The sequence below is a fragment of the Sinocyclocheilus rhinocerous genome, unplaced genomic scaffold, assembly GCF_001515625.1.
Source record: "Sinocyclocheilus rhinocerous isolate Xijiao unplaced genomic scaffold, SAMN03320098_v1.1 scaffold1488, whole genome shotgun sequence".
Taxonomy (NCBI): domain Eukaryota; kingdom Metazoa; phylum Chordata; class Actinopteri; order Cypriniformes; family Cyprinidae; genus Sinocyclocheilus; species Sinocyclocheilus rhinocerous.
The window spans coordinates 1,173,638-1,199,687 of record NW_015633542.1 but is presented as its reverse complement, the minus strand read 5'-3'; the positions used below and the strand labels follow the sequence as shown (position 1 = coordinate 1,199,687).

The 26,050-nt window shown below is 36.3% G+C and overlaps 4 protein-coding genes across 6 annotated transcripts in view; 1 reads left to right on the top strand and 3 right to left on the bottom strand.

Moving 5' to 3' along the window:
• Nucleotides 1-2,936, bottom strand: part of LOC107744406 (ubiquitin-conjugating enzyme E2 C-like) — a 4,784-nt gene extending 1,848 nt beyond the window's left edge. The window contains exons 1-5 of one of the 2 annotated variants that reach the window (XM_016558035.1): nt 2,836-2,936; nt 2,221-2,331; nt 912-939; nt 745-831; nt 416-620 (exon numbers count right to left, since the gene is read on the bottom strand). In XM_016558035.1, the coding sequence (XP_016413521.1) occupies nt 416-620; nt 745-831; nt 912-939; nt 2,221-2,321 (421 nt within the window). In that variant the 5' untranslated portion in view covers nt 2,322-2,331; nt 2,836-2,936. Of the gene's footprint in view, nt 1-415; nt 621-744; nt 832-911; nt 940-2,220; nt 2,345-2,835 lie in introns of both variants that reach the window. The other variant, XM_016558036.1, reaches the window with a different exon arrangement.
• Nucleotides 2,937-3,583: 647 nt separating this feature from the next.
• On the bottom strand, nt 3,584-6,671 carry LOC107744395 (deoxynucleotidyltransferase terminal-interacting protein 1-like). The gene is made up of 7 exons (XM_016558022.1): nt 6,286-6,671; nt 5,680-5,750; nt 5,440-5,536; nt 5,253-5,351; nt 4,978-5,076; nt 4,110-4,165; nt 3,584-4,014 (listed from the first exon to the last, which is right to left on the bottom strand). Exons 1-7 carry the CDS (start codon nt 6,358-6,360, stop codon nt 3,897-3,899), a joined length of 615 nt encoding a protein of 204 aa, XP_016413508.1. The 5' UTR covers nt 6,361-6,671; the 3' UTR covers nt 3,584-3,896.
• A 3,551-nt stretch (nt 6,672-10,222) lies between these two features.
• pcif1 (phosphorylated CTD interacting factor 1) lies at nt 10,223-20,465 on the bottom strand. The gene is made up of 16 exons (XM_016557957.1): nt 20,156-20,465; nt 18,135-18,277; nt 17,903-18,027; nt 15,664-15,798; nt 15,390-15,529; nt 15,073-15,227; nt 13,924-14,071; nt 13,746-13,829; nt 13,568-13,667; nt 13,316-13,478; nt 12,976-13,151; nt 12,799-12,885; nt 12,535-12,719; nt 12,340-12,433; nt 12,066-12,241; nt 10,223-11,076 (listed from the first exon to the last, which is right to left on the bottom strand). Exons 2-16 carry the CDS (start codon nt 18,256-18,258, stop codon nt 10,809-10,811), a joined length of 2,160 nt encoding a protein of 719 aa, XP_016413443.1. The 5' UTR covers nt 18,259-18,277; nt 20,156-20,465; the 3' UTR covers nt 10,223-10,808.
• A 4,472-nt stretch (nt 20,466-24,937) lies between these two features.
• Nucleotides 24,938-26,050, top strand: part of pltp (phospholipid transfer protein) — an 11,671-nt gene continuing 10,558 nt past the window's right edge. The window contains exon 1 of one of the 2 annotated variants that reach the window (XM_016557955.1): nt 24,938-24,955. The gene's annotated coding sequence lies outside the window, so the exon portion shown is untranslated. Of the gene's footprint in view, nt 24,956-25,052; nt 25,103-26,050 lie in introns of those variants that run through there. The other variant, XM_016557954.1, reaches the window with a different exon arrangement.

Genomic DNA, 26,050 nt, shown 5'->3' with positions numbered 1-26,050 from the left:
CATTAGATTGAGCGGCCATGTAAAGTTGCTAATACTTACATATTTCAGATGATAAGTCATATTTGAGGTCGATGAATGATAGGCGAGAGTTTGGATGTCCTGCCCGATGTAGTGTATTACTTATTAATTTTTACTTTGCACTGCAAAGAGCAATACTAGTTTTAACTTATCTATAACTTGGAAAATGACCATGGAATAAGCGGGATAATCAATGGCTTGCCGTGCATTAAAGGATTTTAAATGTGGTTCTTTGCCTCCACGTTGTGCATTTAAAATTCTTTAATGCACGGCAAACAGTTGATTATCCCTTACTTAAACATCCTGCAGGTTGTGGCCAAATTCCAACTCATGAACCGAAAGTGAACCAAGTTTCTGAATTTTGCTCAGCACTACTCGTGTCAAAAGAATAACCTACCTCCTAATAGACTCTGAATGGACAATAGAATGGAGCGAACATCATATAGTGCAGACCACTTGTCCTTCAAAATGTCTAGGCAGATGAAACCATTCTCATCGACATTTGGATGGAAACAAGCAGTGATGAATTTCACCCGAGGGGCATTGTAGGGGTACCCGCTAGGAAACTCCAGTGAAAGTTTGTACCTCAAACCTTCATAAACCTAATCAGGGAGAAAAAAAAAATATATAATTTAAGTAGAATCTTCTAATTATCTAGATTACTATGTTGTATGTAAGAATCCCATACCCTGACATCAGGGGGAAGAAAACAACAGTTGTTCCTACCGTTCCTTGAGCACCATCTATTGTGCCAATCCATTTGAAGAGATTGTCAGACTCTGGAAACGCTGAAATCCCCTTGTCTCCTGACATCTGCATTGGACATAAAGAACTAAGTTAACAAACTACAGTTAAAGAGACCAAACATAACCTTCTGTATACAGAGTCCTCACCATTAGTGTCATCAACTCTTGCTGAAGCCTACGGAGGGAAAGGGGAGACACTGAACATAATTGTGAATTTAATTGTGCTAGACTTGGTCATTGCAGATGCCAAAATGAATGTTGTGAAAAAAAAAAAAAAAAAAAAAAAAAAGAACAAATGCAAGCACAAAACTTACAAAAAAATAAGATGCCAGACTTGGTCATTGCAGATGCCAAAATGAATGAAAAATGCTATTAACAGCAGTGAAACAAATTACTAGCACCCCACTGAAACTACAGTACTTTCTAGCTCTCAATTATGAATACCAATAACATAAATGTCCCTGTTGGACATCACAACACATTTATAAACCCCAGGGTGATTTCTTTAACATGAAAAGAGAATCTGTGTATTGCTTGATTACCTGCAAAATACTTCTGGAACCATTTTGGTTGACAGAATCGGGAATAATAATAATAATAATAATAAATGATACAAACCACAACTGTACAATTTTATCAGAAATGTAAATTAATCAATATTAACTTGTGATTCTGCCTTTATTGCAAGTTAAATAAACAACTGTACTGACATTGGGAAGAGCAGGACTCTATTGATATTTAATTCCAGTACAATACACCACAACTGTACAATTTTATCAGAAATGTAAATTAATCAATATTAACTTGTGATTCTGCCTTTATTACAAGTTAAATAAACAACTGTACTGACATTGGGAAGAGCAGGACTCTATTGATATGGTTTAATTCCAGTACAATACACAATATGTGACCCTGGAGCACAAAAGCGGTCTTAAGTCGCTGGGGTATTGGAAGACCAAACAAAGTAATTTCGCTTTCACAACGAAAAACACACCGGCCTAGCGGAAGCCCCGGCTTAACGTGAGCTGCCGATTTTCTCAATATTTTGTTTTTTTGCACCCTCAGATTCCAGATTTTCAAATAGTTGTATCTCGGCCAAATATTGTCATATCCTAACAAATCATACATCAATGGAAAAACTTATTTATTAAGCTTTCAGATGATGTATAAATCTCAATTTCGAAAATTTGACACTTAAGACTGATTTTGTGGTCCAGGGTCACATATTTCAATACAAATACAGTTCTGATTAAGAACACATTGTTTCCAGGCCAGCTGAATCAAAAAAAGAATAAACAAGCCTGTAGGAATTGTAGTTTTATTTGATCCCGTTAGAACTTAGTTCTGAAATAAATCCCAATAGAAAGGAATCCTACATGCATTTCTTTCTGAGAACGGCCAGTGTGTGGCACATAGAAACGTTCAGTACATTTAAAACGAATATCGGCAATCAAACCTTTTAGTGACGGAACCTTTCGACACGCTTCCGCTCGTCTCGCTGCCCTTCAGCGCTGCTGTCGACGAGGCTGCTGCGGGATCCATGTTCTGAGAGGCCATCGCGTCAGATCTGCGATGTTTGACAGGAGGAACAGTTTTTTGTCACAGCAGTAAAAACGGTTTACGACACAGAACGAGTTGTATACTTTGCGTTAATGAGCTTCATGTCAACCTAGCTAAACTAACCGGCAGATGGAAACTGAACCGAGTGAATGGAAACTGGAGGCTGAAACGAATTCGCTTCGATTTCGTCCTCGTGTGGTAAACGGTTCTGATTTGGCTGGAGGTAAACGGCTATAGGCCTAACTTACTCATAATAAAGCAGGCAGTGATAACCTAAACAAATCGACGTGCATAAATAGAAGCGTTACGATTAAAAGAATGCGCATCTATGTCACCGAAAGCTGAAATAAATTCAACGGCAACAAATGGACACTTGTTAAGGTATCGAGTTAGCAAATGCGCTTATTAAATTATATAAACAACCTAACTATACCGCAACATAACAATAAAACCTATATAAATCATCTCGATACATACATTAAAAGCAGTAATGCTTAAATATGTACTTTACCGGCTGTGTTCAGTGCAATCGACAGCACTAACCAACTGTCTGCTGTACGAAATTTTAAATCACATCCCGCCCCCGTTTAAACTTTCCGTTTAAAATTCTCCGCCCAACCGTCATTTCAACCAATCAGAAGCACGGATTACGAACAAAGCGATTGCACAGCAACCAATGAGCACTGATGCTAGGCACGAAACACTTTGATTTGATTGGGTAATACAGTAAGGTAGGCGTATCCATAACCGTTGACTAGTTGTTTCATTCTTTTCAGTGCATCAAACCAAGTACTTTTACTAGTTGTAATTTGAGTATTCATTTAAAAACACCACGTTGCATAAAAACAGTTTATTGGTAAATATACTTGCATACATTAATAAACTGTTCTACATTTTCAGTTATAACAGACAGTAGGTGAGAGACACACACACACTTTTTAATAAGCTACAAAACCAGTCAAATAAAAAAAAATTCCTTGCATTTAAAAAAAAAAAATTCCATTTACAAAAGATACTATAAATGTAAAAATATCAGGCTCGTTGTATAGTTCTGCTGCAAGAGGAAGTAGCTTCTTTTGTTTTTGTTCTTTAGAACAAAGCAATACATTTAAAAAGAGAGAAATGAAAATAGCCAAATAAATTCCATTTTAAAGCATATATGATGAACAAAATTCATAAAATTAATTTGTTAAAAAAAATAGGACAAAGGATCATGGGAAACACAAAAACAAACATCCATTAACCACAGTATTTTAAAAATCATTAAGGGTCTATATGTGCCTCATTAGATATTTAAGTCTTTTAAATACAAAGTCATGAAAAAAAGCACACATTTGATGATAGAAAAAAAGAAATTAGATCTAGACCAGTTTAGACAATTGCACATTAAAATTAATTGAAATGATTTGGCAAGTAAACCTCCAACAGAACAATTTCTGGGCAACTTGATCATAATGCCTGGGTCTACCGTGAACATCGCACAAACAAAATAAACAACAAAAAGTTAGTTATGTTAAATTGGTAACACTCAAGAGTGTCCGTGGTCCAATGACTTGCCTGACGAGGTTGGTATTACATGACAAGATCATTTTCGGTTTTCTGTGCGTCCATTGCTTTCTGCATTTTCTCCACCATCCACAAGGGCACTAGAAATGGTTTCAATTCATCCAGCTTCAAGTCAGGGCAGTCCCTAAGATTCAGAGAAAATATTGTGATGCATGTTGTCTGTAAAATTCTTTCATCAGTCTTTATTAAGTTTTATTTAGTAAGAACATTTTTATTTACTTGTAGTCTTCACTTCGGGCAAGACCAAGAATATCCTCTTCTATAAGCAGATAGGCCTGAGAAGAGAAACGAGAAGATGACGATAAATCATTATTTAATGCTTCATTTTTGGGAATAGTTCAACCAAAAATGAAAATTTGCTCAAAATGTACTACCCTCAGGCCATCCAAGATGTAGATGAGTTTGTTTCTTCATCAGATTTGGAGAAATGTAGCATTACATCACTGTCTCACCAGTGGATGCTCTGCAGTGAATGGGTGCCGTCAGAATGAGAGTTCAAACAGCTGATAAAAACATCACAATAATCCACAAGTAATCCACACCACTCCAGTCCATCAGTTAACATCTTATGAAGCGAAAAACTGCATGTTTATGAGAATCAAATCCATCAAGACGTTTTAACTTTAATCTGTCGCTTCTGGCCAAAATACCATAATCCATAATAACTCTTCGTCCAGTGAAAAAGTCCATCTCCTGTTGTCCTCTCGCATCAAAATCCACCCACATATTGGTTTACACCTGTTTTTTTGTTGTTAACGGTGCTTGATCTGTGCAGATTTCACTCCTGATTCAGACCAGATTACTTTTTTACTGGAGAAAGCAATATTATGGATAGAGGACTCCTATTTTAGACCGGAAGTAATGGTTTTAAGTAAAACATGCTTAAAAACACGCAGACTTTTGCTTCACAAGACATTAACTGATGGACTGGAGTGGTGTGGATAGAACATCCATTGCTGAGATGATGAAGAAACAAACTCATCTACATCTTGAATGCCCTGAAGGTAAATCATTTTTCAGCAAATTGTAATTTTTGGGTGAATTATTCCTTTAACATGTTTTGGAAACACAAACACAACGTCCTCACCATCTTTCCACCGGTAGCTCTCATGTGCTGTCTTTCTGAAAGCCAGTGTTTGTCCTGAGCATCAGCGGCATACTGAGACACAAAAGATATTACCGCTACCTCCACATGAACAGAAAAAGCTTAATGAATTCTCAGAAAAATACTGAACATTTAACATAAAGGTTGATTTACCACAAATTGTTGCATGTATATTTAAAAAAAAAAAAAATTATATATATATATATATATATATATATGTTTTTTTTGTGTAAAAATATGTATAAATCATGATTTACATGTTCCAGGCAGCTTCTGCAGGCATCTCTGATAAGCTGGTCAGGCTGGACATCTCCTCCAACATTCTCTTTCACATTGCTGGCCGCTTTCTCAAAAAACTGCACAAAGAAAAGAGTAAAACACACGATCAGAGCAATTTAATCACACATAACAAGTCCCAAAAAAATAACATGATCGATCAATCACCTTCATATATTTTCTGAACACAGCACGGATATCTTCGTTAAAGCTGGGCTGCAGAACAGTTCGCAGAAGATCCATGGAAATGACAGGATCTGTGTAACTTCACACAATGACACGCTCAATCAAACATAGTGACGTTTTGAAAGAGCCACAAATGTCAACTAACCTGAGATTATAGTAGTTTAACAAATGAAAACAAATCACGCACTTCATCAATCTTGAAATGCACATTTATGGACTTACCTAACCGTCATCTGTGAGCGTCGTCCTCTGCGATGAACCTGTCTGTGTTTGATCATGATGTTCCAGGGATTCTGCCATTCAGGAAAACATTTTCACAACATCCAGATGAAGTGAAAATGGTCATAAAGAAGGATGCAACAACCAAGATCCAATCAGGACAGCCCTCTTGCATGGCATAATATAATAAAATGCTTAATTTATAATTGCAAATAATTGCATGTAATTGCAAGGATGGTTTGACAACCAGTGCAACAATTTAGTACTCAGCATTTTGATTTACAGATAGATTTATAGATAGATAGATAGATAAAAGTAGTTTTTAAAAAAAAATAAAGGTAATAAATACATTACACTTGAAGCACTAAACTATTTTGTTAAAAAAAATATATATATATATAAATATATAATGTGCTTAATTGTCAAGAAAATTATGTTACAGTGCAAAATTGTTAATTGTCCTAAAAACAGGCTTAGTTTTCTTTGTGGCAAATATATTTTCTTTTATACATTTTTGGGGTGAATGTGACCTGGAAATGTTCTTGGCAGGTTTCATGCTCACTTATGGTGCATATAGAGAATGAAGCTGATGACACGAGTTTGACTCACCACTGTCTGGACCTGCTGCTCGGTGAAATCCTGCTGGAGCCAGTCTCTGCGTCCCTCACTCCTCTGGGCCCCCATCACTCACTACCAATTAATCCTCAGCGGATCGATGCAGATCGATAGGAACGCTCCAGGGGTTTCTTGATCCTGAACGATAAGTGTGCACTTCACCGCTGCGAGCTGACAGCAAGCAACTCAATGCAGTCAGAAAGCTAGCGAGCTAATTCTGACCCTTTAAACTTTACTACAGATGTGCATTGAGAAAAACAGGCTTAACGGCGCGCGTTTAGAAACAATGAAATAATCAGGAAAAAGCACTGTTTGTCGAAGTTCGACAGCTCGATGACTTGTCAGTCGCTTCCTCAAGCTCAACAATGCCGTGACGTAAACAAAATCATAATCACTGTTGCCAACTCTCGCGAGATAAATAAGCAACCGCAGCTTCAAAAACAAGCCCAATATTTTTGGATATTTTATCATCATCAATATTATTTATTATCAATTATGTATTACCAATAAATGAGCCCGCAACATATTAAACTTTTATCTGAAAAGCAAAAACATAAGTTATTTTACAAAAATCAGCAAACTGCAACAAAGCAGGAACAAAACTCATCTCCAATCACCTGTGAGCAGAAATTGATTGCACCGATGGAAAAGGAGAAAAACACTAGAGCTTCAAAGGGGAGCTGTAACATAGCCACATATTTATAGCCTACTAAAATATTGGCTATTCGAACCAAATCTACTCTTAGTATTTGTATAGGCCTACTTGTTTTTTTGTTTTGTTTTTACAGCCCGTGATAATTTATACATTACAAAACATTGTAAAAATTAGACTGCTTTATAAAGGAAAACAGTAATCCCACTCCTCTATGTCTAACGTTACTACTATCATCGCTTGGATTACAGCGTCACGCGCCTTCTAAAAAATGGCGCGTGCGGAGGGGGCGGAATATTTGACAAATTACGCTACAGCGCTTATATTTTTGCACTGATTGGCTATTAACTGTGAGCAGACAGAGTGTCAATCAATGCATTGGAGAATACAGTGAACATAAATGAAAAGAAACGAAGTTGCTTGTCAGGTTTTCCTAACAAGCAACCATATTTTTTAAAATAAACCCAAAAAACCGCAACTCGGGATTTTTTCACGCAACTTCACAAAAAAATAAACCCAAAGTCGCGTATAATACGCGGATTTGGCAACTCTGATCATAATCGGCTTTTGCGCTTTCTGTGGCGAATTTCAAAATAAAAGTCCAAGATCGGTAGTGCGCATGCGCATCCACACAATGGGCGTGGTCACGCTTTACACGGAGCGAGCGGCCATCATTGTTGTGGCACGGAAGATGATTGTTTGAGGCGAAATTTACGTCCAGATAAATAGTTGTTATATTCCAAATTTAAAAAGTACAAACTATTTTATTTTTCAAATAATATACTTATTTCCAAGGATGTTCGATAAAAGGACGATTCTACGTATACCATGATTCTAAACGATTACCATATTTATGTACCATGGTATTGCACAATACTCCAAATTATACCAGATACACATAAAACATGGTATTACCATGGCACTGCGTCCAAAATACACAAAGGTAATACCATGGCACATTTTGTTAGCGTAACCGTGCAATTTCAGCAGATTTTAAGCTGTTTCAGAGTTCCTTAAATAGCAAATATGTACAATAAATATAATAATAACAAATGCCAGAGATGGGTGCGTGATTTCAATATTTTACTGAGAGCTTTTCTGATTCAGAGGAAAATCTTTATACCACTTTAGGTGATGGGAGATGCCACAACACTGATAATATACAGGAAGAAGAAACATATAAGCACAGACATATTTACATTCACTGAATCTTTGTCTTTATCAGAATAATATTACAGGGGAGACATTCATGGCATTTTAGAGGACACTGAATCAACAAACGCAATGGCAACCAAATATAAATCAATCAACATGACTGATAAATACAAATCGGTTAAAAGTCTAGTGTGGCAAAGTGTACGACTAATTAAACGATACAGATCTGTACAATTTGTGGGGTTTTTTTGTAATGAAAAATATCAGGTCATGCCAAATAAAAACCCAAACATACCTTTGTAGGAAAACAAAGAACAAAAAGAGAATTATAAAAATAAAAAGTTATGGATAACTGGATGTTTTTGCTGGTTACACTTTATGCATTACTGACGCGGCCGTACACGACTCTACTTTAAGATACAAGATAAATTCCTCCTCTTTTAATAACACTTTGGTTTAGTTTAAAACAACGATTTCATAAATTCTATAATTCATAAAGTTATTTAGAACCAAAACGTTAAATTAAAACCAACAAAAAAAGCATGGTGAAAGAGACCTCTTTTGTATTCTTTCCAAATAAACGCACAACAGCAGTGTAGGAAGGCGACAAACTTCATAGCCATGTTCTGTACAACATCTACAGTTTTGCTGGTGATCCACTCTGGGATTAAGAAATCCAACAACTCCCCAATACTTACCAAGGGTTATATTGGATTTTATAAATGGCAAGCTGGGTTACATTACACGTCAAACCACTGGAATGCTTTTAAACTTAATATAAAAGCCATTTCCCAAGTTTGGCTACAAGACAATGTAGTCCACTGCATAAAAACAACCAAACAAACCTATACTTTCTTACAGATGGAAGTGATTGGGCTTAATAAAGTGTTAGTATACAATATGAATTCCTACATACGTATTAGCAGGGCAAAAACAAACAAAAAATAAAGGTCCACTATTGTAGTGTTGATAATCGCAACATTTCAAGTCCAATTGTAGCAACAAATCCATCAATAACGTTTCTCTTTTCCTTTTTTTAAAATGTACATTCAAAACGCTGCCCAGTGATACAATTTAAACCAATATCATGTAAACAAATTTCTATGATTAGAATAAAAAACAAAAAAAGTCGACTTTTAAAGCACTTTTCACATACACGAAATGGTGAAATCAAGGCAATAGCTACCAATTCTAATAACTGGACGCCAATGCAGTTATTAAAGGAATAAGCCACTCATTTACTGCTTCGTTTGAATTATAAAACACCCGAAATGAGAGGTAGACTCACTGGAGAAAAACGAGGGGCCTACGCCATATTTACGAGCTAATTCATTCTCAATAACACGCTACAAACATCTGGAATAATGCTTTCATAACTAATAAGAAATTTTACTTAGCTTTTTCCAATTGCTAGGCCTAAATGCTAGAATCGATGTGACCCAGAATGCCACATTAGGACTTGGTTCACACAGGCTTGTGCTGTACAGAAACGAAGAACGCAATCAATGTAGAAAATTTCAGATTTGTTATTGTGTTCTGTACAATATTTTAAAAAGACAAGAAAAAGGACTGGCTTTCACTGCAGATGGATGACTAGGTGGAAACTAGATTATAAATATTTTTCAGCTTTTTTACTGAACTTTTGTTATTACGTACAGTATATATTCTGACATGAAGCAACCAAACATGACCTCTCAACTCAGAAAGGAACGTCTATGAATGGGAACCGACGACTGCTTCGAGAAGCCCTAACAATGATGCATGTCATGATGAAGGCATTTAAACATAGCTGCCTGATCGCCGATCATCTTCTGAATCATCTAAAACAACAATATACAAGCATCGGTGCATCAACTCATTGACAGCTTCGTAATCCTGCCAGTGGGAAAAGCACAGAATTAAAGGGTGAATATCACAAAGTTTGTCTAATTTCAACACAAAATCAACAAAGAAATATGCTATTTTATTTTGCATAAAAGAAAATGAAACCTATTTGAAGACCATTCTTTTTTCTTTTTTTTTTACATTATTTTTATATACCATATTGCAAAAAAATAATAATAATTTACTACTGTAATGCAAAATATATTAAGGTGGTTAAGATAACCCAATACAATTAAGTTGCATTGTGTTGAATTTATTCTGATTTGATCTTTTAAATATCATTGTAATAGTAACTTTTTAACTGTAATACAGTAAATACTGTATAACAAATAAAAATGTAATAAGTTTAATCACCATTTACAACTACAAAACTTGCTTAATTGTTGAAAAAATGCTAATGGAAAGCTTAAAAGGCTTTCTGCTTTTGCTTTATGCAAAATATTTTTCTTTCGATCTTGGTGTGAAATATGACACATTTCAATGAGATTCACCCTTAAAAGGTCAAAAAAAAAGAAAAAGAAAAGAATAAGATATACTCTACTACACTGATCATCTCTTAAAAAAAGACAACATAAAAGTGACCAAACTATCAATACACTGATATAAAACCCAACAATTATGATAACATAACTCAAAAACCTAAAACAAATAATATAAAAAAAATAGAGGAAGTAAACAAACATGAGTCTTTCTTCTTCTAGCGTGAACATTTACATGCCCAGTGCTCATCTAAACCCAACAGCACAATAATAAACCTCTCATACAATCATAGACTCTTTCCCATGAACATACATACATACACGTGGCCACACGCCAGCGCCGCGGTCTAAATGTTTGTTGTGTCCGGTGCAGTCTTGTCAACAGGACTGCTGTTGTCTTGACTCTTAGCCAAGCGCTCCTGGACCGGTTTGGAGTCTTTGTCTCCTGTACTGGTGGAAGGAGGACCAGGTGAGGGCAATGAACGGCCGGAGATCTTATACGCTGCCAGGAACTCCTGGATTCTCTCCGTGGTGGGCTCCCATTTGCTAAAGCCAGCGTTGTTTTGGAGGAAAATGACTGCCGTTCCATGGACAGACTTGTAGTATATCTCTTCTCTGAGAGATACAGAGGATGGAAACATGAGTCATGGTAGCAAAACATGGGTTAAAGGAACAGTTCACCCAAAAATGAAACCCTCAGGACATCCAAAAATGAAGATGTTTTTTTTTTCTTCATCAGAACAGATTTGGAGAAATGTAGCATTACATCACTTGCTCACCAGTGGATCCTCTGGAGTGAATGGGTGCCGTCAGAATGAGAGTCCAAACAGCTGATAAAAACATCACAATAATCCACAAGTAATCCACACCACTCCAGTCCATCAGTTAATGTCTTGTGAAGCGAAAAGCTGTGTTTGTAAGAAACAAATCCATCATTAAGATGTTTTTAACTTCAAACCATCGCTTCCAGCTAATAATCCATAATAATGCTTCGTCCAGTGAAAAAGTCCATCTCCTGTTGTCCTCTCACATCAAAATCCACCCACATGTTTGTTTACAACTGTTGTGGACTGTTTTCACATTCATCTCCTGATTCAGACTAAATGACTTTTTCACTGGAGAAAGCAATATTATGGAGAGAGGACTCGCATTTTAGCCAGAAGTAACAATTTAAAGTTTAAAACGTCTTAATGATGGATTTGATTCTCATAAACATGCATTTTTTTGCTTCACAAGATGTTAACTGATGGACTGGAGTGGTGTGGATTACTTGTGGATTACTGTGATGTTTTTATCAGCTGTTTGGACTCATTCTGACGGCACCCATTCACTGCAGAGGATCCATTGGTGAGCAAGTGATAGAATGCTACATTTCTCAAAATCTGTTCTGATGAAGAAACAAACTCATTTATATCCTCAGGATGGCCTGAGGCTGAGTACATTTTCAGCAAATTTTCATTTCTGAGTGAATTACTCCTTTAAATCTCACAAAACATAATGTCATTGGTGGCGATTGCAGTTTAAAAGCACTTTTGGTTAGATTTGTGCAGTGAACAAGTAACTAAAACCACAAGAACAAGGAAACAGACCAACAAATGTCTGACCTTTTGCAGATGTGCTGCAAGCCGCTGCGGTACTCGTGCTCGAAGGCAGGCGCGATCATCTGGTGTCTGCGGAAGCGGCTGGCCTCCATCCGTGTCAGGGCAGGGGTCGGCGGGTCACGCCACTCTGGCACAAAGATGATGAAGGACAGCGGCTCGCTGGAGTGTTCCAGAAGATCCTGAGAAAGATAGAGAGAGAATGAGAATCAGCATGGGTACATTTATGTAAAGATATTCTAATCTAATGACTTTGGGATGAAGTTAAAGAGTCACACACCTCAAAGTGTTTCACCATGGCATCCATGAGTTCCTCACAGAATGGAGGGTTGGCCTCAAATGAGCCACTGGCAGGAGAGAAGCTGAGAAACGGCCTGTGAGGACAGCGATACGGAAGTGATCCAATACAGCAAATTAACCTCTCGGATGTCCCTGGACGTATTGTTGTTGTTAATCTTATTTATTATTTACATACCCTCGAGATCCAAAGAAGCCATCAATGTCTGGAAATGCAGAGCAGAACTGTTTAAAATAGCAGTTAAGAGGAGAAGCAAAGCACTCGAATGTCACTCCAAATTGTTTGTTCAGAGCCTCAAAGATGGGAACAGGCAGCGCCCCCTGCAGACCAGACCCCTCGTTCACACCGGAGCCAAACATCACCTATGGGGGGGCAGAAACACACGTTAATGCTGCATTCGGTCTCCTGATTGGTTACCAATGCCTGTAATTTGAGTATTACCTGGTATCTTTTGATAAGGCACCACACACGAGACAGGAACTTTTCAAACCTTGGGTCATCAATACAGCTGTACCGATATAGGAGTTCCTGTTTGTGCCAGAGAAATAAATTTAACAAAATATGAACCCAATGTATCCAACCTTAATCTGTTTTGAGCTTGTCTTAGCATGTACACACCAGTTTGCTGAAATGACCGCGGTTGACCTTCACCATTTCCCCTTTATACCGCAGGCAGGCCACGTCATTCTCGAAGTGCAGCTCAACACGCGGCTGAGGAGGAGATGGGATGGACAGTCTGGCTGGATAACAATACACCAACCGGTCCTGGACCGCCGTCGACTCTGTGCCATCCACTTTAATGCAAGAAGAATAAATCAGAAAGGCTCTAGTCAAACCAAGAGTGAAGATTTGCACCAGAGCCAAAGAATTCTCCTATTTTTGGAGTTGGTTGATTTTTGTCCAACAATAAAACCCTCATTGATCACTGTTCAGATTCATGGACGTCTCCAATGCCTACCTGAGATGTTGCACTCTTTAAGCAGAGTGAGGTGAGCCTGCCGGATCCTGCGCACATATTCTGCAGAAATGTGGTAGATTTTTGAACAGATGCCCTCAACGGAGTCCTTCGCCACGGATGCCACGTGAGGGCCACACTGCTTCCGTAAGTGCTCGAGTCGATCCTGAGGAAAGACCGCATTACGGTCATGTATATGATGCCTTGAAATGCTGTCTACGTAGGCAGCTCAGAGCAACACGACTGAGAATGTACCATGTAGTCCTCCTTGCTGGCAGAATGGTCTCGTCTCAACCAGTTCATCGTGTCCTCGGCGTTCCACTTCACCACCTTCCGACTGTCAGGAGTTGCATTTCTGTGCGAATGGGAAATAAACTTTAATACCACGTTCATGTTTGTCTCAAAAATCTTAGTAACTGACATGAATAATTACCTGGAGTCAATCATTTTCTTGGCCGCCTCTGCATATTTAAACAAGAGTTTCCTGGCCTCTTCCTTGTATTTGATTCGAGAGAGCCTGAAATTTGTTGCAAAGAAGAAAGGAAATTATAAAAGCATTGCCATATTGAAATATATAACAATGAGAAACTTGAACACGGATGTTCTAGTACCTGATGGGGATGTCGTTCATGATTTCTCTGAACATGGATGGAGAAATGACCGGGTCGCATTCGCTGGGCAAGAGCGGATCCAGACCTTTATCCACCACCTTTCTCTCCAAAAGCCAGCGGTTGAAGGATTCCCGCGGGGGCTCTATGCCTGAAAACAGTCAGTCAATTGGTTCTACCAATTATTTCCAAACAGTAATCTATAAATTATATTTATAGCAATTAAAAGTTTGGGGTCAGTAAGATTTTTTACTGTTTTTGAAAGAAGGATCTTCTGCTCACAAAGGGTGCATTTATTTAATCAAAAATACAATAAAAACAGCAATATTGTGAAATATTACAATTTAAAATAACGGTTTTGTATTTGAATATATTAAAAAATATATTCTTCAGTGTCACATGATCCTTCAGAAATCATTCTAATATTGCTGATTTGCTGCTCGAGAAGCATTTCCGATTATTATCCATGTTGAAAACAGTTGTGCTGCTTCATATTTTTGTGAATACATTTACTGTTACACATTTTTAAAGAATTCTTTGATGAATAGAATGTTCAAAAGAACATCATTTATTTGAAACAAATCTTTTATAACATTAGAAATGTCTTTCCTGTCACTTTTGACTTACTAAATGGAATTATTAATTTCTTTAAAAAAAAATCCTACTGACACCAGACAAATTAAGAGACACAACTGAGCTGCATTTTCCTTAGTGTAACTTTGCAATGCACTCATAAACCATTAACCCAGACTGGAATTGGCTGTGAAAATGGAGATGGACCAGTGTTGGGGATTATGAAACAATGAGTAACAAAGCTACTAACTTCACTAAATTTTCAGTTGCATAAAAGTAGCTCAGCTGTTTCAAAACAGACAAAAACTATACAGTGCTGTTTTTGTTGCATTGACATTAATATTTATTAGGGATGCACCGATACCACTTTTTCCAGTACTCGCCCGATACCGATACTTTTATCATGCTGTGTGGTATCGGCGTTTGGTATCGGGGCATTTTAACGAGTACGAGTACAGGAGACCAGTATCGGGCCCGATACCAGTATCGGTATCGGTGCATCCCTAATATTTATAATCTTGCAAAGCTATTTTAAGGGAACATATTCAGTCAGATGTGAAGGCAGCGGTGTTCACATACCCTCACGCTGAGAGCACAGCTCGTGGTAGTGCTGCCGCAGTTTGGTGGTGAGTTGAGCTCTCTGCAACTCGATCTCAGGGTGTGGAGGCAGGTGGTCCGCCGGGGCTCGCTCGCGGATCACAGCGTTGGTTTGAATGTCCAGGTCCCAGTACACCCTGAAACACAAAGACCAGTTCAGACACGTCATGTCTACAGAGCTTAACCCCTCTCAGGATATCTGAAATCACTTTTCACTTTCCCTTTTACATTTAACCCTTTAGTTGATGCTTTTAGCCAATGTGACTGATAAATGAGGAGTAAACGGACCCTATACTCACACAGAGGGCCGGTACGGAGCCGGAGCGGGGACGCTGGTCTGGCCTTGCTTATCATCTGTGGTGTTGACCCAGGGTTTGACTCCTGGCGTGCTGGGAGAAATCGGGACAGTGGGAGTGGTTGGAGTGACTGGAATCTCAACCTGAAATCATACAGAAATAAGAAAAATTATTCACTAAAATATGACTAAACAAATTAACAGTTGTTGATAAATAGATATTTGTTTTATAAGCATCAAAAAAGCATATCAGATAAGCTATTTGGAAGAAAACAGACCTTTGGCCTCTTGAAACTGTTAGGGCCTGCTTGAGCGTCCTCCGATGGAGGCCTCTTACGCTGACCGTTGCCCAGACCTGCGTCGCTCATCGCCTCGCCAGAGGCTGGAGCCGCATTCAAGCCCAGAGGATCTGACTAAAACAACAGGACAGTGTTGTTAATAGGGCTGGACGATATGACCTAAAATCTAAATCTCAATTAATTGAACATATTACCTCGATTACGATTAATAAATTATTATTTTATTTGCTTGTTTTTTTGCCCTCATAGTTCACTGAAATGGTTTGTACTGCAAATATGCTCAACTATTAAAGGTGGGATTTTTTTTTTCTAATGAAAGAGTGCATTTCTTATCTTTGTGATTTTAAAATAATTGAAGGAAACACAAACTCTTTATGGTTATTTACTGAATATTTCGAACAAATGAAATCAAAGCAAACATTGCTTGAAATGAAAACATCTTAAGGGAAAAAAAAAAAAAAAGTCACATTTTAGTTTTAATGTAAAAGCAAGTTTCCTAAAAACAAAAGTAGAAAATAAATAACTTGCATTTTTTGCAAACAAAAAATATGATTTTAAATATTGGCATATCCAAAGTAAAAAATAACCAGCACCTCTCACAAACAAAATACTTTTTAAATATTGCCATGTGAAAAGTAGAAAATAACTTGCATCTCCTGTAAACAAATATTTTAAATATTGGCATCTGCAAAAATGTAAATAGAACACTGCTGATAACTGCTCATGGATCAGCAGGCTGTGTATCCTGTGTGCTCATAACGTTATAGATGTGAACCTGACACCTGATCGCTGTTGCATGTGATCTTGTCCTGTCACTCTATATCCACAAGTATTTACTCTAGGTTCTTACTGGCCATTCACACAGAAGGTGTCTTAAAAATGCGAGAAGGCACTCAGAAAAAAAACAAAAAAAAACAAAAGTGCAGCGCAGAACGCCTCCTCCACCATGTTGCCATCAATTAAAACAGCTGCCATGCCAACTTGCTACTGTAAACATAAGCTCGCAACGCTCGCCCCACCTCTGGGGTCTTCTGATTGGTCCACTGTGTTGGAACTGACATTGATGAGCGGCACTGAGTGTAAAAGCTGAAATTTTTTTAACTTGACACTTGCGAAATGCTGCAAAAGACGTAAGCACAACGGTCATACACTTCCATCTAGCGAGTGTTTACATAGAAAAAATTGGAATGGAAAAACGCATTCTGTGTGAACGGCCCCTATGGTGGTGTTGGTCGCTGAAACAGTTTTTCTGCAGTGTTTACATTTGACTTCGTATTGTTCAGTGTCTCCTTTACTGAACCCAAAATGTGTCCAAATGACGGACAGTGTTTTTCTTTGGTACAAGCTGCTCTTGTTGCCGAGTTGACTCTGTGTTTGAGTTCTCCTCCATGTTGCTGACTGGACGTGGTGGAGTGACGGGACTACACACGCGGTAGTATGTTTTTAAGTGGAGAGTATTAGCAGGATTAAAAAAAACTGAATAACCGACAAGGGAAAATTACATCGGTTAGAGGTTCTGAATTTCGGTTTTGATTACTTTTCGATTAAATAGTTTTTGGTAATTGAAATAAAATAAAATATTCTTGGATGACAAACAAACTAAACTTAAAAAAAAAAAAGTGAAGTATTAAAACTGAAATAAAAATATATGAAAGCTAAATAAAAATATTTTTAAAAATAAAAAACTAATAAGAAAGACAAACAATTATTGAAACAACCTAAAAATATGAAACTAAAAATATAGAAACAAAAGCAAACCCAATTTCATATTATAATAGTATATCAAATAGTACTACAATAACACTGATACAAGTATTATCTAAATAAAAACTGTATAAACAAAACCCAGAAGCACATAACACAACGCAATGACTAAAATTAAAATCAAAACTGAAAATATAAAAACAAAATGTGAATAAAACTATATAGTATATAAATAATACTAAAATAACACAGATGCAGAATTATGAATGTAACCCTAAACCCAAAAGCACATAACATAACTACTAAAATTAAAATTAAAATTAAAATATATTATATATATATATAACAAATGTTAATAAATACTATAATAGTATATGAATAATACTAAATAAAACTGATACAGGATTATGTATTCAACCTAAAAATGTAACCTGTATAAACAATAAAGCCTGTCAAAGTTCTTCCCCAAACTCCATAATAAAGAGATTTGATTGGCTCTGAAGCCTGAACTTACAATGACATCATGCTGGCCCAGGACAGGCATCTCCCACAGCGACTGGTTTGTGAATCGGTTGAAGTAATACGGCCGATTCTCCCTCTTACTCCAACATTTTGACCATCCAGCCTGAATCAGCTCATCTGAAAGAGAAACTAAGAATCAGACGTGCAGGACACAGCAGTCCCACACGGAGCACCGAAGACCACAGGGAGTCGTGTCGTTCATTTAAAGCCTTACAGATACACACCTGGCAGCTCTTGGATGGGTTTGCTGGTTGAGGGTGAGAAGGGAGCCGCCTGTGACGTGGACTCGGTGGGCGACATGACCAATGCCGAGTCTGCCTTTTCTGTTCCGTGGTTTTCACTCGTCATAGCTCCTCATTTGTCCTGTCTTAAGATTGAAAAGGTTGCATTTTTACCAAATTAAAGCATTGCAAATCTGATAGCAATATCATACATGAAAAGTCATATTAGAAAGTTGTAAGTTGAAAGTCATATTAACCCTAAATGTAGTGTTTGAGGCCCGAGAGACCCCCATATATAAAACACGCAAAACTGCAAAACTGAACTCTCACATCCTAAGCTTACAGAAAATTAAAGTTTATATATAGATTTGAATAGGTCACAAGAATATATAAAAATAAGTTAAAGGCAAAATATTTTCACAGCATACTGGGGACAAATCAAAATCAATACAGTAAATTCAAGTTGATTTAATTCAATTATACGCATTAATCCAAAAATGTATTTTAGTTGTGGACATACAAATAAAATAGAGACTGAAGCAAACGACTGTAATCAATTAAATAGTTGAGTAAGATGTGAAAAAATAAATGAAAACTTTTTTTGGGGGGGGGGTGGACTATGCCTTTAAGTCAGCTGAGGTGAATGTGAAAGAAAAACTGTGCAGGGAAACAATGAAACTTAAACATAATAATGAAAGTGAAACTTTGGATCCTCCATTTGTTAAACATTCACCAACAGAGTTAAAAAAAAAACAAGTGTTTCAAACAATCATTTCATTCATAAAACTGAGCCATGACCTTGCCAAACACTAAAACAATATACATGGATATGGTAATTATTATACAGTACCATGGTATATATTTCAAAGAATCATAGTAATAGTATTACTATAGACAATAAACGCACAATTAAAACTAAATTAACTGATCCATGATCAGTGCTCTAAAGCTTTGTGCACTGAAGTACTTTACTGTAAAAAAAATATTATTTTAATTTACGTTACTGCAATAACAATAATTGACTCAAATCAATTTGCAAAAAGCTTTGATTACCATGGTACATTTTTGTATGGGATTTCCAGGGACCAAGTACTTTGCAAATAATATGGTAAAAAGATATTAAGCACTTATCAAAAGGTAAGTATTCAGTATAATGGTAAAGTGATCCATGTATGTGTATGTATGTATGTATGTATAAGTACACAGACATGGTACAGTGAGGAACTTTTAAGAATACCATGGTAACTTAAATGTAAGGAAATGGCAACATGGTATTACGCAGGCACGCGTTTAAATGTTGACAAAGTAATTTATCGTTCAATCACAGAAAAGACTCGAACACCGTGTTTTTCCTCAAATAAACCCTACAAAATGTACTATGGCGGCTACGCGGTACGGTGACGATATCGGATAGTAATACCACAGTATTACCGTGGGTTTTTTAGTTTTAAAACCCAGGTATCAGTCCACACATCATGTATCTATTCTACGCGAGTGTTTACTGCGTTTATCGTCGTTAATAAGAACGCAAATGAGCGAAAGAAGGGCACGCATGCGCCTGCTACGCCGCCCACCCCAGATCGAGCCGCCCGAAAACAAACCCGAAGGAGGAGGAGAAAAACATCCAACAAAGAGCTACGGCAGCGCAAGCCGATGTGCGGGAGAGAGCGGGTAAAATAAGACCAAGTGGCGGAGCATCCGGCTTCATTTGGGCACAGAAAGGACGGGGATACACAGGGCCATCAGCACAGTGTGTCGAAGTGCTCTTTTACTGAGTTTAAACCCCAACAAACTTCGACCGTTACGACCACAAATTTTAGGCGCGCATTTTTGCTTCGTGGAAACGGTCGTCAAGATGGCGCGAGCTCTCGCATACTAGGCGCCGCGCTCACTGCGCATTATAATGCCTGTTTATTGCGTGCATTGCGCGCGTATGCAGCAACCGCGGGGATGTTATTGTGCCCCGTACATTCCGCCACACGCCTATACGTCTCATGCTGCTCTTCGATGACTGAATCCCTTACCTTGGAGAGGTTTGATCGGAGTCCTCAATAGGCTTTGCGCTATTCGGTTCGGACCCGCCTCCGCCTCTCCCTCCCCACCGACTCCGCCATCTTGTATCGGGCACTCGGACGCGGTTAATGCGCATGCGCGGCTCCGCAGTGGAAGTCGTCGAAACCGCGCGGCCATTTGTAGAGAGGCGTTCATTCAGTCGGTCTACAGTGAAATTAAATAACACGGTTTTATTTATTTATAGGACACTATATGAACGTTCTTTATTGTTGTCCTGAAAATGTTTACACATTTACTTCAATAAAATGTCAATGTCTATGTTTTGAATTTCTTTAGTCATTTTTATTAGTTTCCCTCCCCAAATAGTTCCATTTAGCTTTATTTTAGTTTTAGCAATTTATGTTTTTTTTTTTTTTCAATTTATTTAAGTTAGCTGCCAAGGCAACATTTAAGTTTTTGTTATTTAAGATTTTGTTAAGTTACATTTTTTCATGTAATACTTATTTTTATTTTATTTAAGTTTTAATTCAGTTGCTTAAAATTATATTTAATATTCTTCGCTAATACTTAGTTTTAGTTACATTTACTTAATGGCATTAAGTAAGTCTATGTTTTGAATTATTATTTTAATTACTATATTATTAAACTTTTAAATAAAGGCTATTTAAATTAGTTTTCTTGTGAATGTTTGCTTATGAACTCCACTTTTGAATAGGCTATTCTACTTATATCATTACTTCATTTGAACTATTGTGAATTGTTTGAATTTGGCTCATTTCCTATCTGTACATCATGCCATTTTCATATTGATCGTGTGCACTTCACTTTATTATTTATTTTATTTTAATGTTATATTGCTGTTTTCACTTCTGGTTAGATGCTGACTGTGTTTATACTCTCCAAACGGACTACATTTCTAATCTACTCGAATATAAACTATAAATCTATAAGGTTTTAGATAAGAATACATTTGTATGTCAGTAGTATTGTTTATATATTATGGTATTTATTAATAATTTGAATCCACTTTTATTTTCATATTTTCAGGTTTCAAGTTTTAGTGATTTTGTTATGTGCTTTTTATTTTTATTATATATATAGCTTATTAGTTAAACTTTTGTGTTAGTTGACAAGGCAGCATTTCTAAGTTGTTTTTGGATATGGACATTGATATTGCTATTTAGCTGTTTCAATGATATTTTATTTGCTAGTTTCAAATATGAAGTGTCATGCAGGGAATTCTGGGAGTGTCAATTTACGGTTTGTCACTGTAAATTATACAATGACTTTTTCTTTTTCACTTCTAAAATCCGTATTTTTAACAGTATTTTACTGTAAAATTACATTAAATGTAATTACATTTATTCACCGAATATAGTATGGAAATTACTGTTAACCAGTTAACAGGTTTTTACTGTAGCATTTTTACAGTATTTTACTGTTAAAATCACCATAATTTTTTACAGTGCAGATGAAGACTACGATGAAGAAGAGGAAGAGTGCTAGATGCAGACAGCAACGTAAGCGGCAAAGGAAGGACATCCGTCTATAAGCATAAGTTACAGAGACTGATACACCTACAACAGAAAGATTGTATCATACAAGACATGCATGGAGGAATTGATCAGATTATGACAGAATGGTGTTAGAATTCCCCAAAAAGTAGTATATAAGGTCTGAGGAGTAAGATGCTGCCTGCATTAAGTGTGAAGGACACGAGGAGCGCTTAACAGCATCTCCAATATTGCTGTTTAGAGTTTGATTATAGAACTTGTGCTGATTTTGTTTTATTTTAGCATTAACTGCTTTGCATTGTAACTAATAAAAGAAGAGATTTTTTTGTTACGATTGCCTCCCGTGAAACTTTACTTATAACTACAAACTGAGCCTCAAACAAGAACAACCACAAAGGAGTCTTATGTCATCCCTGAGGTGAGTATACTTCATGGTTTAGGCTAGATTTGACTATCCTTACCCTACCTGAGTAATTATAGGGTTAAAGGTGAAAGATACAAGGACACACCGACTAACAAAGTTTATTTAAGCTTATTAAGTTCAGGTTTTTCATCACTGGAAAAAAAAAATTTAAATAAAAAAATATTAATAATTGCTAATACATTTCACAAACAATTACAAAGAAATGGCAAGTAACACTGAACTGAACGTGAAATTTGAAACACATGAAAAAGTATTTTCATGTACAACGTGCTCCAATATTCTTTGTTTTATTCACAGCTTTATGAATTTTCTTTTACAGTGTCATATTTATATTTTATTTAATTTCAATTAACAAAAAAAAAACATTTCAGTAGTTATAAACAATATAACTACTGTATGTTCTCAAATCCTGAATCAGTGCTTCAAAAGTCCACACTGTAAAAAATAAGTGTAATTTTAACTGTAAAATTTTGTAAAAACGCTACGAAAAAACTGTTAATAGGTTAACAGTAAGTTCCCGTACTATATACAGGGGAAAAACAGTAAAAGATCTAACCAGACGTTTCATGTCATTTTACAGTAAAATGCTGTTAATTGTACAGTTTTATAAGTAAAAAAAAAATAAAAATAACAAATCAATGTATAATTTACCTTTACATTTAGTCATTTAGCAGACGCTTTTATCCAAAGTGACTTACAAATGAGGACAATGGAAGCAATCAAAATCAACAAAAGAGCAATGATATACAAGTGCTATAACAAGTCTCAGTTAGCTTAACGCAGTACACATAGCAAGGTTTGTTTTTAAATTATATAATAAATAAAAAGAAAAACAGATTGAATAGAAAAAGAATAGAGCAAGCTAGGCCTTTTTTGCTTTTGGTAAAGGTAAGGTTCACCCAAAAATGAAAATTCTTTACTCAGGTGGTTGTTCCAAACCTGCATAAAGTTCTTTCTCCTGTTGAACACAAAAGAAGATAGACTACCTTGAAGAATGTGGGCAACCAAACAGCTGCCGGTCCCCAGTAACTTCCATAGTAGGGAAAAAATATACTGAGTCACTGGGGACCAGAAACCGCCCGGCCACCCACATTCCCCAAAGCATCCTCCCCTATGTTCAACAGAAGAAAGAAATCACTGTGGGCCCGAAACAACTTGTGGGTGTGTAAACGATGACAGAATTTTAATTTTTGGGTGAACTATCCCTTTAAGTCAGTCCACCGTGAGCAACTGAAATGCTTCTCTGCAAACTGCGCGTTCATCATTAGTTTCTGGACAGACACATTGATAACTTTCCTATGAGGGGCCGTATAGGCCATAACCATTGAAAAGCCTCTCACAAACACCAGTGAAACGAAAAAACACCGACAAACCCCAGTGAAACCCATTCATATGCACCACCGAAAACCTCCCACAAACACCAGTGAAATGAAAAACACTGATCAACCCCAGTGAAATCCACTCATTCGCACCACCGAAAACCTCCCACATACACCAGTGAAAACACTTATCAACCCCAGTGAAACCCATTCACATGCACAACCGAAAAACAGTCAATTTACAGTCAAAAACTGTAAATTGATATTCCCAGAATTCCCTGCGTGACACTCTACATTTGAAAGTATTTTGTTTAAATATTCATGTTTTTTAATAGTTAATAGTTTTTTATCAGTTATGTACATTTGGGCTTTATGTTACATCTTCTGTAGTTTATTGAAAGTTTATTGCATTATTTAAGTATCATGTGTGTTACCATGATGGTGTTTTGTGTTTGCATGAATGACTTTGATTCTTCACGTGGCTTTCTCTTTTACCACCTGCATTATAATCGTGGTTATCAGTGTGTTAAAGGTACAAAACAGATTTTAATAGCAGTGTGCGTTATTGAATTTACTGGTTTACATTCAAATGTTCTTGTTTGTAAATTACAGTATTATACTGTAAAAATTACAGTTTTTGGCCGTAAATGTGTTTACAGCTTTTCTGTATTTTTTACATAATTATTCTGGCAACCACAGCTGCCAAAATTATTTTGTAAAAGCTACAGATTTGTTTTTACAGTGCACCTCAAGCCGTTCATCAGGACTGATGGTCTACAGAAAGACTTCTGAGTGATTTCTGGTCTTTGGTGGGAGGAAAACCAGATCAAATGTTCTCTGCCAGAGTTGAGTCTAAACTTGTGCTACTCATCCGTCTGGTACAAAGAGCATGTGACGCGTTTCCTCGCCCACTCTTTTCAAACAGGTTGAAGTCTTACTTAAAAAAGCAAGTCTGATGTGCTGTTCACCCCATAATTGGTGGCCAAAAGCTTGAAATAACATCTCGATTCTCCAAAGTGAGCTCCGCCTTGGTCCTCTGTGGTTTGAAGTCGAACCCATTTCTTGCATCATGTGACTCTATGAAACCTTGCAACATGGGCTTCTAAGAAGTCATGAACTAATTTAAGGTTTAGCCTCCAAAAATGAAAGGGCAGACGGCTGGAATCTGTTTGATGCAGCCTGCAGCCATCGTTCCACTATAATGTGAAATGCTGCAACTTTTCAGTTTGTAGACAATGAAACAGAAGTCAGATGCAACAATGTTAATCTTTGGAAAAATGTTTTCTTTGCACATCATCATGATTATGAATTAATGCCAACATTGTTGTCACAAGGTCGTATGACATGAGGCGAAGAGGAACACCCTTTCCCAACCTGCCCTTATAAATTCTGGCTGCCTATAAAGTGGGAACATAGTGAACCCAGACTAAAAGAGGAAGGAGTACAGCGAGGATTCAAACTGGTGCATTTCAGACGGCAAGAAAATATCTGCTTCTTCTAAGAGTTAATATCTGAGAAACACTAAAGTTACCCAGCCTGCATTTCCACACCGCTGTAAGTATTCAATTATTGTGAAAGGCACTATTTGGGGAGGGAAGTTTGGGAATAAGCTGTAATGCTTGCACAAAATGTGTACAAAGTTTATGGTTTCATTTTGTGGCATCACTCAAAGGGGAACGAGTGCCTCCAGCACAAATGGAGGTAGGTTTTTGTTTCTATAAAGCTAATTTGGACAACTGCGCTCATTTGCACTGTTAATTTGGCAGTCGGACATCACCGGCATCCTGGATAGAGAAGCTTTTTACATTATTGGCTCATAGGATTTATAGTGTCCTTCATGAAGTGGTTCCTATTTAGAAATTCTGCATATCAAAGAAGTAAAATATCAATTGCCTTAATATTTGTTTTTTTAAATAATGCTACACAAGGAGGATTTTACTGTTTAAATTATGGATCAACACTAGTTAGTTTTAAATAGCTGCGGCACATTTTACATCATGTTGTTTTGCCCTTTGACCCAAATACTCATAGAAATATCTGAAATGTTTTGAGTTTGCTATTGAATTAATAATTATATAGTATTATAATATTATTTATTTATTCTAAATCATTAATGTCATTAATGATTTAAAAATTAAATAATTAATGCTTTAAAATGTAATTAAAATATTGTTTATTTATTAAATGTATTTATTTATTTTTAATTATTTAAAATGTAATTTTTAAAAATTCATTATTGATTCATTAAAAATATTCATTTATTTAAAATTATATAATTATATATACCGATTATATAATATATATATATATAATTTAAAAGTATATATACTATTAAAGTAAAATTATATACACTATATAATTTCATTTTATATAAGTAAGTATAATTTAAAAGTAAATTTAAATAGTTGCTGTGCAGTATTACTTTGTCAGCAAAACTGTTTTGTAATTAAAATGCATCAATGTTACATGAATTATTATTAATAATTATATAGTACTATAATATTATTTATATATTTTTAATTATTTAAAATGTAATTAAAATGATAATTTATTCATTTAAAATATGTATTTGTTTTTCATTATTTAAAAGTATAATTTAAAGGGGTCATATGATGCTGCTAAAAAGAACATTATTTGGTGTATTTGGTG

Excerpts from the sequence above, each read along its gene's own strand:
- LOC107744395 (XM_016558022.1), bottom strand. The coding sequence starts at position 6,360 with ATGGGGGCCCAGAGGAGTGAGGGACGCAGAGACTGGCTCCAGCAGGAT. Across the intron at positions 5,077-5,252 it reads GCAGAAGCTGCCTGGAACAT|GTAGCGGTAATATCTTTTGT; the intron begins GTAAATCATGAT and ends GTTCATGTGGAG. Across the intron at positions 4,015-4,109 it reads GCCCGAAGTGAAGACTACAA|GGACTGCCCTGACTTGAAGC; the intron begins GTAAATAAAAAT and ends TCTGAATCTTAG.
- pcif1 (XM_016557957.1), bottom strand. The coding sequence starts at position 18,258 with ATGACGAGTGAAAACCACGGAACAGAAAAGGCAGACTCGGCATTGGTC. Across the intron at positions 13,830-13,923 it reads ATGAACGACATCCCCATCAG|GCTCTCTCGAATCAAATACA; the intron begins GTACTAGAACAT and ends AACAAATTTCAG. Across the intron at positions 12,886-12,975 it reads GCGGTCATTTCAGCAAACTG|GAACTCCTATATCGGTACAG; the intron begins GTGTGTACATGC and ends TGGCACAAACAG.